Below are 14,885 nucleotides of genomic sequence, written 5' to 3'. Positions count from 1 at the left end.
ACCAACTTGCTTGGAGCCTCCCAGCTAACAGAGCTTTCAACCTTAGATCAACATATAACTCTCTGGATCTTAACCCATCAACGCCAGACCAGGTTTTCAAGATGATATCAAAGTCGAAAAGCCCTGAAGGGATTCAATATTTTCTTTGGTTAATAACGAATGAAGCTATCTTTACCAACGCAACAAGAGCTAGAAGTCACATGATAAAAAAAACTCAAATAGCCTAAGATGTAATGCTAAGGAGGAAATCACAATCCACATCTTGAGGGATTGCCAGTTTGCCAAAAATGTGTGGACATTTCTAGTACCTCAAGTTTTTTCTAATGATTGCGAGAGTGGATTTCTCTCAATCTATCTTAAAGAAGAGACTGGCCTTGCACCTTTGGTATGAGAATTTCAACATTATGGTTTGATAGGTATAAGTTAGTTTTCGAAGGGAAGAATTCTGCCCTAGGAACGGTTGCTATTTTTATCCATAAACGGAAGACAGAAGTTCTGAACTGCTTGAAGAGGAATCTATTCAGGGAGAATCCTAGTAGGTCAGACTGCCTCATTCGCTGGAAACCACTATCGAAGAGCATGATAAAAATCAATGTAGACGGTTCATTTTACTCACATAACAACAATGCCATCTGTGACAAAATCTTCATAGATCACTGGGGTAGATTCATAAAGGCTTTTCATGCAACCTTGGAAACTGCTCCATAATGCATGCATAATTATGGGTCATAATCAAAGGCCTTCAAATAATGACGACAGATGAGCTTCAACAAGTCATCATTGAATTGAAATCATAGATGGCCCTCAATTGTTAAAAGTAGGGGCCTCAATTATCATCCTTGTGCGTCATTACTCAAAGACATTATCATCCTTACGCGCCATTGCTTAAGGACATTGATGACTTCATTTGTTGAACATTTATATTAGTTCAATTTTTAAATTTTTAATTTATAAGATTAGTTCTAGTTTCATCTATAATTAAAAAAATTGGACAAAAAAACTGATAAACTGACCTCTTGGCATTGGACTCCACAAAGAGCAAAATCGGTTAAAACCGATAATCTGAAAATCGGTTTGAACCGGCCGATCAAACCGGTCAAATCAAAAACCATTAACAAAAGGCAAAACCGCCAAATTCAAAAACCGAAATTGAACCGTTGAACCGGTCAAAAATCGATTGGTCGAATCGAACCGTGACCTGGCCTGTTTTCTAAATTTTGCTAAAAATGCTACGTTTTGCCCACAGATCCAGAAACGAACCCCTAGCCTTCAGTCTTCAGTTCACTCAGACACCACTCTCGAACCTCCACCCTGCAGCCCTCCACTCTCACCTCTCGCACTCAGTGGCCACGCCTGCGGTCTCCACCTCGAGCTTCCGGTGCAACCTCCGTCCAGCTACCGCTGCCGCCGTAACACCTTCGTCGAAGTCAATCACCGTCGCAAGTTCGTGGAGCCAGCTTGGAGGTTCACGCAACCCTTTTCGTCGTGAAGTCAGCTGTGGAAATCGCAGCCACCGCCACCACTCCTTGCCGTCGCGCAGTGTCGTCCTGAGTGACTTGAAACCCTTGCCCCCTCTCGAGCCCCATTCCTGATTCCTCAGTCTCATACATACTCTCATTATTTCTCCCCAAGACATAACCCTAGCCTCCATCGCGCCGTCGTTGGTCGCACTGTCACCGCTTGGTTCATCGTGGTCGTTCTTCAATCCTCCTGTTTCGTTGTGCTCGAAGGCACCCTCAACGCCAATCCTCCTACTGATTGATGATAAATTGATACCGATAAATTGTTACTGGTTTGTACATGCTTTTATTTTTTTCTATTGTTAAATTTTGTTAAAGTTTCTTGATGATAAGTTTTGTGCTCATTGCATAAAGGAATACTTGCATCACATAGCTCACTACTAGTGCCTGCTGTTCGTGTTTGTTTTTTAGTTCATAAATGATCAAATTAATATTGATTACTGAATGGCTCTGCTCACTACTGCTATGCTGTGTTGTACTCTGGTTTGTGTCTTCTTCGTTGCTGTGTTGTATTTTTTGGCTCTCTGTTGTTCACTGATGATCATTTTTGTGTTTTATTAAGTCAATCAAAACTATGTTTTGGGCTTAATTGTGCTTAGATTGTTAAGTTAGTTAATTTAGCATATGTTCTGTTTTGTTGTTGTTGTGCTTATGTTTTGTGTTTTGTGATTTCTTTGTGAAGTGATGTGCTGCCGGAAACTGAATTACTGTTATTTTGTGTGTTTGTGTTTGTTTTACTGTTTTGTGATTTAATTATGCTTTGATGGTGACTGTCTTCATGATTATTTATTTTAACTATATAGGATTTTGTGATTTTTTTGCATACTGATGTGCTGCTAGAGATTGAATTGCTGCTATTTTGTATTTGTGTTTTACTATTTCGAGACTTAATTATACCTAGATGGTGACTGTCTTCATGATTTATTGATTTTAATTATGTAGGATTTTGTGTTTTTTTGCATAGTGATGTGCTGCTAGAGACTGGATTGCTGCTGTTTTGTGTTTGTGTTTTACTATTTTTGTGACTTATTTATGCTTACATGGTGATTATCTTCATGATTAATTGATTTTAGTTATATAGTGTTTTGTGATTCTTTACTTAGTGATGTGCTGCTGGAAATTAAATTGCTGCTGTTTTATTTTTGTGTGTTTCAATTTTGAGTTTGTATTTAAATAAGTTTATAAGACTTTGGTTGATGATATTTGTATAGTGTTTTAAATTTAGAAGACATCTTAAAATTTATATTAGACTAAAATTATGTTTTAAGATATTTATTTATAATTATTTATTATTTTATTATAACAATTTTTTTGGTTGGACCATAATTGAATTCTCAATTGGTTAGACTAATAAACCAATAAACTAATGACTAAAACGGTTCGATAACCGGTTCGATTTTCAAAACCTTGGTGAGAATCGATTTATCCTGGCCTGATTTTGAAAAGATCAGTAAACCGGCAGGTTTGAGAAATCCGAATCGGCTTAGTATTTATTTATTCTTAACCCCCCACCTCAAACGACATCATGTTGACGTTTTAAATTTCTTTTTTTTTAAGAAAAAACCTAGCTGAATCTGAAGCCCCACCACACCCCCAGCTCGCTCTCACACTCTCGTCTCTAACGGCACACCTCACAGACAGGCAGAGCTGGGAGCTCGCCTCGGTTCACCGACACTGCATGCTCGCCGACGTCGCTGCGCCTCTTGCCGGATCCTCCGCGTCGTATGCTCCTCTCCGTCTCTGTGGGCGGTTGTTGCTGCTCGTCCCTCGTCGTCCGTGCATCCGTGGTTGTTGCTGCCTGCACGCTGCCGTGTGTCGTCCACCTTCTGGAATTGATTTTGCCTCTGCAACAAGAGGTAACCATTTTAATTTTTTTTTCCATTTATTCTAATATTTTATATGCTATATTAATTTAAAGTAGTTGATTTATTGATGTTATTGCCGTTAATTTTATTGTTGGTTGGTTTATGATGCTGATTAGAATATGGCAGTGGTTGAAATATTGAATTGGTTTATGAATTTGTTTATGAATATGCAGTGATTTTGCTGATTATGAAGATGCTGAGGTTTTGTTGATTGTTGAATTAGTTTATGAATTTGTTTATGAATGTGAATATGCAGTGGTTTTGCTGATTATGAATGTGATGAGGTTTTGTTGATTGTTGAACTGGTTTATGAATATGTATATGTTTGATTATGAATATGTAGTGGTTTTTTGTTGATTGTTGATTGTTGCTGCTGTAACGATTCTGATTGGTTTTGCTGTTAGTTATTTAGTTGATTGATTTTTTTTTTTCTTTTATGGGATTGTAAGATGGCTTCGTCAGAAACACCATCAGAAACATAGTTATTTTTAGCATTAAGATACTATTGTGTGCAATCTCCTTGGACATAGTTTATGGATTGTTATTCTTATTGTGTCAAATTAAGATACTATTGTAGTAGTACTGACTAATTTTATGCCTATTTTCGTATTAGTTATTTTTAGAAGTTGAAACTTAATTGTTGTTAAAATGTTAGTGAAGACATGTATTTCAATTAACTTTAAGTTTTTTACTATTTTATATTTTTATTTAAATAAGACTGGGTCTCAATTAGTGACCTATTGGTTGAACAAAAGACTCAGTAGCCTGACTGGTTCGATCACTGGGTCAGTTCTGACAACTATGATTTCATCACATTTGGTGTCTTTTCAATGCGAATATTTAAAGCACATGCTGACAAATGAGGCCAATTCCTATAGTTACAGGAAAGCAAACAAGCATCAAGAAGAAGGATATAGTGACACATGTAGCTCAATCCTGGATTTTAAGGAGATAAAAAAAAAGAGTCAAGTTTGATGAATATGTTGAAGCAAGCAGTCGGAAGAATTTGGAAAAGCAGCAGTGGTTATGCTTTAGAAGGAGGAACAAAAATTTTGGCTTGGAGTTATGTTCCTTCGATCTATTTCCACAATACACAAGTAAACTCTCTGCTGCCTATCATAACTTCTTTTTTGTTTTCTTTCTGGGGGAAATATTTGCTGGCTGTGGTGTATTGCCTATCACGATGTTAGGGAGATCTCAGTTGTATAATCAAAATAGGAATTTCAGTGTTCTTGCATCGTTCTTGGCAAATAGAGATACTATCGATAGTGTGAACTCACAAGGGCATGATTAATTGTGGTTAACTCAGTTTGTTTCCTCGATTATTTCTGTAATTTGTATACTTCATGTAAAGCACTTGTTTCACAAGTTCATTCATTCTACATGTAAGTCTATTTGTCTAGTGACTTTTACACTCTAAATGAATAGTTACCATACCAGTCAGATGATTTGGTTTTAATCATATTTGAAGTTGAAATCAAAACTCAAAAAGATGAAATTGGAAATCAATAGCTCTCTGATGAAGATATAGTTCTTAAAATTATGAACTAAGAAAATATATGCAGTAAAAAAAAAAAAAAAATCCTCATTTCAGTTCACTTGTTTTTCCCAGGCTCATACAGCACCTAGAAGCTTTTTCGGTGTTGAGGATTTCCTTGATGATGACAACAGCAAACCTTACACTTACCAGAAAGGGAAGAAATCAAAGAATCCACATAAACATGTATCGTTCAAACAAAGAACTGTTGCATACATGGAGCCTTTTACCCTTGATGTGTTCATCTCAAAGCGTTTTGTGTCGGCTTCGCTCACCCATAGAGTGACAAGCAAACAGGTTGCAGTTTCTGGCACCAACTCCAAGGACATAAAAGCTGTTCTTAAATCTCGTTCAGACATACCAGCTTGCATAGCAATTGGAAGGATTTTGGCCGAAAGAGCAAGAGAAGCTGATGTTTACACTGCCTCTTATACTCCAAGGGATAGGGATAAATTTGAAGGGAAAATCAGAGCTGTAGTTCAATCACTTATTGATAATGGGATTGATGTCAAGGTTTATCTTGATTGAGTTATTAACATCTATTTGAGCAAAACTTGCCTACTAAATTATTGAGATTTTAGTTAGGGATGTAGGCTTGGTTTGGTAAAGTTTTTTAAAAAAATATAAATATATATTTTTTTGTTGTGTTTGGAAAATAAAAAAGATCAAGCATCTCTGAAAGCATGTAAGAGGAAGTTTTTTAAAGTTGTCGATGTTCATTAAAATTAAAAATATAATATAATTTTATATATTGATAAATATTTAAATTTGTTTTTATATTTATGTCTATATAATTTTTTTAAATTTTAAAAGTTATTTTATCAAATATAATCATTGTTATTTGTGTTTATTGAAAAGTATTTTTAATTTTGTTTATCAAACAAATGTTATCATTTTTAAAAAGTAAAAACGTTATCAAATAAGAAAATAACCTTCTTATGTGTTTTAAGCTTTCATAATATGTCTATATATCATTATTGAGATTATAGTTACTTATCAAAATACATATCTTGAAATTGAGTTTTTATTAATATGAATTTGAGTTATATGAATTTATCTCAATTGATGTAATTCATATGTTATGGTAATTTACAGGTAAAATTGAGATTCTTTTAATTTTTTTGTAAAATGTGATTTTTTATTATACACTTTAAATAGAACCAAAAAAATATGTAAAAAAATGATAAATAATAAGAGATCATGCTTACAAAAAAATTTAAAAAAATTAAGAGAATTCATTTCTGTAAATTGTGAGGTTGTTAAACATGTAAATGAATTTAAAAAAAAAAACATGAATAATTGCACATTACGGAATTAATTTCACATAGTAATCCATATAACTAGCTTTCATAAAGTTTAAAGCTTTATAATTATGGAAATGTTGGTTTATCTAATAATTAATGTCAAGAAGTTATTAATTCAAAATTTTATTGGCAACATAAAGGTGCCAATTCATTTAATTTTTTTATATAATGATTTTAATAAATCTTAATTATGTGTTTGGTTTTGAATTAAGATATTAGTTTTTGTACATTGTTTGTCTATAAGATTTTTATATAGTCGTATCAAATAATTCTATTTGTAACACTTAAAAAAGAAATAAGAATTAAGTCTAACATTTTGATATAATTTTTTTAAACGAAAAAATGATGAAGAGATGAGAGAGCGAGTAGGCGATACGCGCGAACGTCTGATTTGAGCGGTTGATGCCTCTTCTTGTTTGTTTCTTTCTTACTTAGAACTTAGAACTTAGAAGTAAGATTACACAAGAGACATGGATAGATAGATGAGTTTCAGTTTCAACCAACTCTTTGTGGCTGTGATGAAAGTGAAAAGTTGAAACAAAACCCAGAGAGAGAGAGAGAGATGGAGACTTTACCTCCCGAAATCTGTCTCAAGGTATTCTGTTTTCTGGATCACCAACATCTTGCTCTTGCTCAATTAGGTCAGTTACTCACTCATTCATTACCCTCTTCTTCCTCTTCGATTTTACATCCTTTTCTCTTTCAATTTTTTTCTTGAAATTAACGTCTGAAATTCACAATGGAATAGGATGGATCTGAATTTGGTTTTGTTCGTTTCTGTACATTGTTTGCCTTGGATTATCTATTCCGCTTTTCTATGGTATTGGAATTGGAATTGAATCAGATAGGAAAGTTGCTTGGAAATTAAAAATGAATATGAATATGCCATTGACTTTTACTCTGCCTTTCTCTTAACCGTAGAATTAATACCATTTTATTATCAGTGAAAGAAAAATCGTTTACGATGTATGTTTGGATCTCGCTAATTGGAATTGAATATTCTGGCTTCTGATATTAACTGTTAATGCAAAACAGCAACATGATTTGGTTGTAGTGTGGTTTTCATAATTTGGGAAGTAAAATATAACTGCTGGAATGTTGCAATTTGTTCCCGCAGTGTGCAGGAAGTGGAAGTTCATCGCCTCCGACAACGATCTATGGTCTAATCTTTTTAAGGAAAGATGGGGAGGAGATCATGCTGCTTTCTATGCTCCAATCGGTTCAAAATCTTGGAAGGATGTATATGAGGTTCAAGACCGCTGCGATCGAGTTGGAGTGTAAGTGGTTTAATCAAACTCGTACAACTTAGGTAAACTTGAATCATAATGCTCAATTTGTAAACCCGTAAGTCGTAAGAGATCACAGAGTTAATTCGTGAGTTTGATACTGCAGTACTAAAATGAATTTGGAAAATTATTGAAGTCTTATGCAAAGGGAGTGATTTCTTTCTGTTTTTTTTTTTTTTTCTCCCCATAAAATTAGGGGTTTGAAGATTATTAGAGAAGGTAGCGACTACTATCTTGTTCACCAAGGTGAGATCCAGCGACATCTGGGTTCAAGAAAGAATCAAGAACATGTTAATGGACGCAGCAGCCACACTTTTTGTTCAGAAAATGACTTCATTGGAGAAGGTTCTCTGATTCAAGAGAGATCTCGCCGCGGAATTCTGGACAAGATCCTATTCTTCATTGGGGATTTGGAAGTTGCTTCTGCTGGTGCAAAACGCAGGCGTCCACTCTGAATATCTTCATTGCAATATTCAATTTCACTGTAAAACTATTCTATATGTAACCATTAATTTTATGTATATATATTTATGCACTTATTATTTGTACGATAAAAAATGTATTCAGTTCTTGTGAAGCATTTTAATTTGTAGCTTTTTCAGATAATAAGCACACTAATGATAAATGATAGCTAATGCTACTATACATGCGCAGAACATTATAGTATTGTATAATTTTATTAGTTAGTTTAAATTGCCATCTCCTTAAAAAGCCATTTCTTGTAATATTGGTATCATTAAGTATTTGACGATATCTATATACCTTTCTCGTATAATTTTGTATTATTGTACTCGTCTAAATTTAGAGGAATGCTAGGAGTCATCAATATTTATTGTTTTTTGCTATCATCTAATTATCAATTCAATTTCTTTAGTCTAATAATCTAATATCATATTTTATTCCTATATTTTTAAATATTAATAATTAACTGTTAATAAAAAAATAAATTCTGATGGTCTTTCTAACATTCTTCAATTTATAAATGACAATTACCAAATTTCCCCTTAAGCTTAAGCTTATATTATACTATCTATTAAATGATATACCATGTATCCCCCCACTATATTGGAATGTATGATAGAAGTTAGAAACCTCTAGTTAACGGTTTTTTTTTTTTTCTTTGGTAGGGATTAGTTGATTAGTTAGTTGGAACTTTGAAGAGAATAGAAGCCTGGATCAAAACAATAATAAAGGGTATACAACCATCGGAAGAACTTAGAACTTCTTGTGGCAAAGTGTCCACCTCAAAAAGGTTTCAAAGCCACCAAGAACCATCGCTCAGGGCTAACACTACATCCAGTCGTTAATGCACCTTCGGATGATAACATGCATCCTGTCACACTCATGTTCAATACCACAACCAACTTCCTTCCTTCACCGCACAAACCATTTTTCATCAACGAATAGTGGCTTACTGTTAATGGTTAATCTTGGCCTATTACTGGGAGAAAACGCATTGGAACTTTAAACAGCAAGTTTCATCGAATCAACAATAAAATATTACGTATTAAGTGAACAAATTCCACTATCATATAAGTACTTGGCGAAAGTAAAGGCTATATAAAGGATGCATCAATTGAATGGAGTGCAATTTTTCATTACAAAAGCAGAGAGAGAGAGAGAGAGAGAGAGAGAGAGAGAGATAGTATGGCACATTAGGTAACATATACTATTCCCAACGGGACAAAGCGTGGATCCCGCCCTCAAAAGAATAACATGAGAACTACCAAAACGGAGATTTCTCCTCCAAGTAATATTAATAGTCAATAGGAATCTAATGCACTACGGTATGGATACCAAAAACACTTAAAAAAACAAAAAGAAAAGAAATAGCTCCACTAATCTTTTTTCTGCTTGAATTCCCTTTTTGCCTTGGTTGGTGGACAACAGGTTTATCTTCACACTTAGATCGCATCTTTATGCCAATTAGACAGAAAACTGCCTTATGTAAGTAAATGTTGAAGCAACCGCGTTCAGTGCCTCCACAGAAAACTTAAGATAACACCAGTTAGATGTTCAATGGCTCTGATTCAGTGTCCCTTTCCTTCATTTGCCATTCTCCTGCTTCTGTTTCAAACACAAATCCCATCCCCAAGTGAGAAAGCTTTTCTTCCACCAAAAGAGAAAGGGCTATGGATAAAATCATTTCAAGGTTAAAATAAAGTTGCCAAAGGGTGGGTATCTTAGTGTGAGGATCTTACTTGGCTTTTCTGCAATGACCATCAGTCGCCTTTGTAAGATACAGGCAACCATCAGGAAAATTGAGCACATGCCAAACATCACAGTGATAGGGAATGCATCAACCTGCACAGACAAAATACACAATAGTCAAATTACCTTGAACCAAAGGTTTTGAATATATATATATATATATATATAAAAGAAAGTGGCAAAATTAGCAACTTACGTTGTACAGCACAACACACACAAAAATGTTTAGAGGAATGCGGAAGAAGTTCATGATTGTGCTCCTAGCCTCCTCCGGAATGTATTGAGATCTCATCTTCATAATAGATGGCCAGAATATGCCAACACAACTCTCGAAAGTACAGAAGCCAAGAAGCTGAATGGAACCAGCAAATGAGATGCCTCCACCTTTCTCCTTTGTAGGAGACACAACGAACTGTTCCCAACAAACCAGTCAATTTATAGCAGAATAGTATGCAATGCAAATAACAATACTAAATAGAGCAGAGAAGACTAGCATACAGTGGTCAAAATGGGAAGTATTAGAGAAGCAGCAGAAACTGCAAAAACAATCTGCATGTAGCCCTCTACTCGGAGTGATGCTCGAGCCATCAACCTAGATGCCAGTGAGCTTCCCAACATTGAAGATAACATGAATGTTGCAAAAATAAAACCATGTGGAATTTCTTCATCATTTGGACTCAATGCAGGAGTCCATAGGAACACAAAGGTATACATTGAACCTTCAAAGAGAGATTGTATGGCACCCAACAAGGCAATTTTTTCATCTGAAACACACAATATATATTAATAGATGAACATGGGAAACTAGCAAGAGATGAACAAAGTACAATGATAACAGCATAAAAAGTAGAACCAGATAAAACATCTGCTTGCATAATTATTGAGGTATGTTTAATAACAACTGCCTTACGGTTACAGAGAAGTTAGTATTTCTCTTCTAGATTTGCATAGTAAATATAGATTCCATGTTAGTTAGGACCAGCTTCTAACTGCATGTTAAACACCAGGGACAAGACACAACTCTGATACCAAATATTCCAAGCAACTGCCTCGTGTTTAACAGCAGAGTTGGCTCCTATGGTTAATCATTTACACACTTCACTGCTAGGATGTGATCAAATGCAATGCAACCATTGCAGTACTATAGTGGACAGTGTAATGTGCAGTTTCAAATTTCAAGCATTTACATGGAACTACTGTATAAACATACCAAGAAAAAAATTATCAAAAATTAAGAATCTACCTGATGCAATGGCCACAGCAGCACCCCTGAATTGGGTAAGCAAGTCCTTGTTCTCAGAAGGATCCCCAAAATTTTCAGTCCACGTAGATAAGATGATGGCCATACCAATTGCAAGAAAACATGAAGCAGCATCAAAGGGAGCGACAGGTCCAAGAGACAACGTATCAACAAGAACATTTCCAAACAGCCCAGAGACAATAGCAACAAGACCGTTTCCAAGAAATATAGCTTTTGAAAACGTCAATGATAGCCACTGTTGATCAAAGCCCCTCTGAAAGATAATATTAACAAAAAGCTGAATTGAGGCTCACAAATGCAAGATGTTTACATGCATCATGGATATACTATAATAATTGAGAACATTGCAGAAATGGTTTATCAGCCACATATTTTGATTGTAAATATGTATTGACAAATATACAAAAAACTATATCAATCCAATTTGGTGTGCCAGCCAAAACAATCAAATCAAAATTGTTATTTTGCGGATATAAAACCCACTCATGTGCAATGCATTATTCAAATCATATACAGCCTCCACATACAAATTATATTTTCATATCTGCTGCATTCAGATTACAAGGAACTATTTGTGAGTCAAAATTATCTGGAGGAAAAATATTATCAAAGAAGCACCCGGCAACCGTTAAAAACATTTATTCCTCACCTTGTTGTGCTCAGCAACAAGCCACGATTCAAATGCTGAAAACAGAAGTGAAGTGGCAATACCTCCCAAAACACGGCCCAACATGAGTACTTTGTATTGTGGAGAATGCTTGGTGATGCAACTCAGGATGTAGGTTATGCAATAGGTCACACAGGCCCTCTTACGCCCCCTGATTTTCGAGTAAGAAGCATGAGATACCCCGAAAAAGTGCTATGACATTTCCACAAGAAGATGCACTCGGGATAAAAGAAAAAAACTCACTGTTTGTCAGCTAGAGATCCCACAATTGTTCCAAAGAGCATGGAAGACCCAAAACCAGCAATGAAAAGCTGTCCTATCTCTCCTTTCCCGTAGCCATATGTACTGTAAAGGTAGTACACATATGGACCTTGCAACCAATCTCCAGCTGTAACCATACAAACAGCAACCTGTTAGATTACCAAAAACACTTACAATGGTAACTCGGGTACTTGAAGAATTTCAATTTAAGCATCCCCCTCATCCCTCACCAAACATTACTATAGTTTGATTTATCTATCCATAAATAGAGTGGCAAAACTTAACAATCTTAGTAAAAGAAAAAATAATTAAGCACAGTGTATAAGCGAATTGTAGTATCTACAATTCCACATCCTTTTCAGTTTTCACATAAAAAAAAAGAAAAAAAAAAGAAGTAGAATTAAAACATAAATACAAATCACAGTTGCCACAATCACGAGATACATCACTACTATGTAAGTCGAGTAGCAAAAACACAATTGCTTTGTAAAGATCTATAAAATAATAATAATTAATATTCTGCCATCGTGAAAGAAAACAAAAAGGAAATAAATAAATAATTAAATATGAGACACTGGATAAGCATTAGTTATTTATTTTCCTAGAACAATTAAATGCCGAAGAAAACACTACCTAACTCACTCATTCTCTTTCTCTTCCTGTCCCCGTTCGATCGAATTTCAATTTCAATTTCAGGAACGAAACTAAGAATCCAGACAGTGTTGCGGAAAAAGCACGTCCAGATCAAAAGTGAATACGAAAACCTCAAGACAGATCAAGGAAGGAAAATGACAGGACGTACAGATCGAGAAGGAGAAATGGCGCAATGGCGCGAGATCCCTCTCGATCTGAGAGAAGAAGGAAGAGAGAAAGCAGATCTAAGGTAAAAGCGTACCCATCATGAGGGAATAGACGATAAGGTAATTGTTCTTGAAGGAATTGAAGGCGGAAGATGTGTTGATTCTGTCCTTGTTGCTCTTGCTCAGCTCCAGTGCCGCCACCACCGCGGCCAATACACCAAAGACCATGTAGTAGAACACCTCCATTTTCGAACAAGAAGAAAAAGGAACAAAGGAATGAGAATGAGAACACGCCCAGGGGAAGCAGTAAGCAGAGTACGGACGATTTTCTTTCTTGTTCTGTGAGAGTTGAGAGAGAGAGAGAGAAACAATGGGAGGTGAGATTATATATATATACTTATAATAGTGTTTCTGCCTCAGTGAGGGAGCTATGATCCTGTGTTACGCTGCTGCTATACTAATCCTGCTACTCCCTCGCCCTCGCACCATGCCTTGTACGTTACTAATATTTATTTATTTATTCAATTAAAATATTGCCATATTTAATTAATCTCAGGTTGATTTACTTGTTAATAAAACTAATAAAGTAGTATTCAATTATTAATGTTATGTTTTATTCATTCTTTGACTCCGACTGTGGCAAATGGCAAATAAATATGAGTCTTTTTAATTTGGGTTTAATTTTGATATACCGAAATTATAAAATTTATATAATTATGTATTTATATTTATTTTTAAATAATTATTTATATAATTAATATAAAAAAATTATTTTTATTAATTTAATATTATATAATTAAATATACATATAAAATTATTTTATACTAATATTCTCGATTATAATAGTCAAGTTTCACTCACGGTTCATGATATCTATTTAAAAAATAAAATAAAACAAATGCATATTAACTCTCGATATATAATACAATTTATTTTTCTATTGAGCGATGTGAATTATATTAATGTAAAATAGTTTTGCATGATGAGTCAATTAAGTATTTTTTATAAATAGCATGGCTGTAATATAAAATTTGTTCTAAATCTTGACTAATTATATTGTATTTGTAGACATCATGTTCATAGTTTAGTTATTAAATATATAAAGTTATAATAAATATAATAAATATTTTACTCTTTAACCTAGAAATTTTTAAATTTAAACTTATAAATCATAAATATATTTTGAGTTAAACTTTAAATTAATATCTGAAATTACATTTGAGTCTTATAGTAGTCTCTAAACTTAAAAGTTACCCCATATTTATCTCTAAAGTTGCACTTCGAGACTCAAACTAGTCCTTCCGGCACATTCCGTCCATATGACGCTACCGAAAAGTTGAGTTGGCCTCCTTCGTAACACGTTGGCAAAGAAACAGCTAGCTGATGTGGCAGAGAAACTTTTCTAATTCAATTTGATCCATCAATTCAAGTAAAAAATCCTAATCCCCAATTTTAAAGAACCATCTCCACAGTGCTCACACTCTTCTCTTCTCTTCGGTTCTCTTTTCTTGTCTTCTCCATCTTCGAAGTCTGACATTTTTACCCTTTTTTTGCTGATAATCTAATGTCATTTAGAGAACTACAAATAAGCAACTGCCAATTAGTTTGGTATTACTTGTTATATGTAAATCCATGAGTAGGCTTGCCTATTATATAGTCTTTGGCATTATGTGATTTTGTTCTTATCAGATGTTAACTAAATATACTGATCCTGTATTTCACTTTTGGTGCAGTATTAAATTAATTTTCTTGTTCAGCCACCTTATGAGGAGCTGATTTTGCAAGTTGCTGATTTATAAATTTTTGTTTTAAGTTTACCAAGCATGGATTTCATCAGACTGTCCATACCTAGAGTGTTTCTTTTATGTTATGAAGGAAGGGAATCCAAGCAAACATAGAGCAAGTATACTGAAATTTTTTCAAAAACTTCCATCTTAGGATGATGATGGTCAGGTGCTCCCTATCAGTGGCTTGTGGAACACGACAATGGCACATCCAAGTGACCCAGAATTCATAGAGCTAGGAATTTTTGAATGCATGGCTGCTCTAATATGGAAGGGACTGAAGAATTGGTGCTGGCTTTCTCACGACCAAAATATTTACATTCCTTATTATGCAGCTCATATACTTGGTTCCTACATAATGAATATGGAAGAATTTGCTGAAAGTGCTG

At 34.5% G+C, this 14,885-nt stretch overlaps 3 protein-coding genes and 1 pseudogene across 3 annotated transcripts; 3 read left to right on the top strand and 1 right to left on the bottom strand.

Moving 5' to 3' along the window:
* Positions 1–3,247: 3,247 nt before the first annotated feature.
* On the top strand, positions 3,248–5,475 carry LOC107460386 (uncharacterized). Its single transcript, XM_016078744.3, has 3 exons — positions 3,248–3,376; positions 4,264–4,482; positions 4,998–5,475. Exons 2-3 carry the CDS (start codon positions 4,360–4,362, stop codon positions 5,448–5,450), a joined length of 576 nt encoding a protein of 191 aa, XP_015934230.1. The 5' UTR covers positions 3,248–3,376; positions 4,264–4,359; the 3' UTR covers positions 5,451–5,475.
* A 1,174-nt stretch (positions 5,476–6,649) lies between these two features.
* LOC107460387 (uncharacterized) lies at positions 6,650–8,237 on the top strand. Its single transcript, XM_016078745.3, has 3 exons — positions 6,650–6,867; positions 7,344–7,503; positions 7,709–8,237. Exons 1-3 carry the CDS (start codon positions 6,789–6,791, stop codon positions 7,965–7,967), a joined length of 498 nt encoding a protein of 165 aa, XP_015934231.1. The 5' UTR covers positions 6,650–6,788; the 3' UTR covers positions 7,968–8,237.
* A 923-nt stretch (positions 8,238–9,160) lies between these two features.
* LOC107460385 (uncharacterized) lies at positions 9,161–12,975 on the bottom strand (the record flags this gene model as incomplete). The annotated part of the gene is given in 8 exon segments (XM_016078743.3): positions 9,161–9,579; positions 9,714–9,816; positions 9,920–10,135; positions 10,222–10,487; positions 10,967–11,237; positions 11,634–11,802; positions 11,895–12,039; positions 12,808–12,975. Coding segments are annotated over 8 exon segments (1,380 nt in total). The 3' UTR covers positions 9,161–9,520.
* A 167-nt stretch (positions 12,976–13,142) lies between these two features.
* LOC107460332 (uncharacterized) overlaps positions 13,143–14,885 on the top strand; it is a 3,166-nt pseudogene continuing 1,423 nt past the window's right edge.

This window comes from Arachis duranensis, chromosome 8 (genome assembly GCF_000817695.3).
Source record: "Arachis duranensis cultivar V14167 chromosome 8, aradu.V14167.gnm2.J7QH, whole genome shotgun sequence".
NCBI lineage: Eukaryota > Viridiplantae > Streptophyta > Magnoliopsida > Fabales > Fabaceae > Arachis > Arachis duranensis.
Note: the sequence above shows the minus strand (reverse complement) of the source record. Positions and strands in the feature narration are given on the sequence as shown.

Coding starts and splice junctions, on each gene's coding strand:
- LOC107460386 (XM_016078744.3), top strand. CDS start 4,360: ATGAATATGTTGAAGCAAGCAGTCGGAAGAATTTGGAAAAGCAGCAGT. Junction 4,483..4,997: donor TCTATTTCCACAATACACAA/GTAAACTCTCTG, acceptor TGTTTTTCCCAG/GCTCATACAGCACCTAGAAG.
- LOC107460387 (XM_016078745.3), top strand. CDS start 6,789: ATGGAGACTTTACCTCCCGAAATCTGTCTCAAGGTATTCTGTTTTCTG. Junction 6,868..7,343: donor TCTTGCTCTTGCTCAATTAG/GTCAGTTACTCA, acceptor TTGTTCCCGCAG/TGTGCAGGAAGTGGAAGTTC. Junction 7,504..7,708: donor CGCTGCGATCGAGTTGGAGT/GTAAGTGGTTTA, acceptor CCATAAAATTAG/GGGTTTGAAGATTATTAGAG.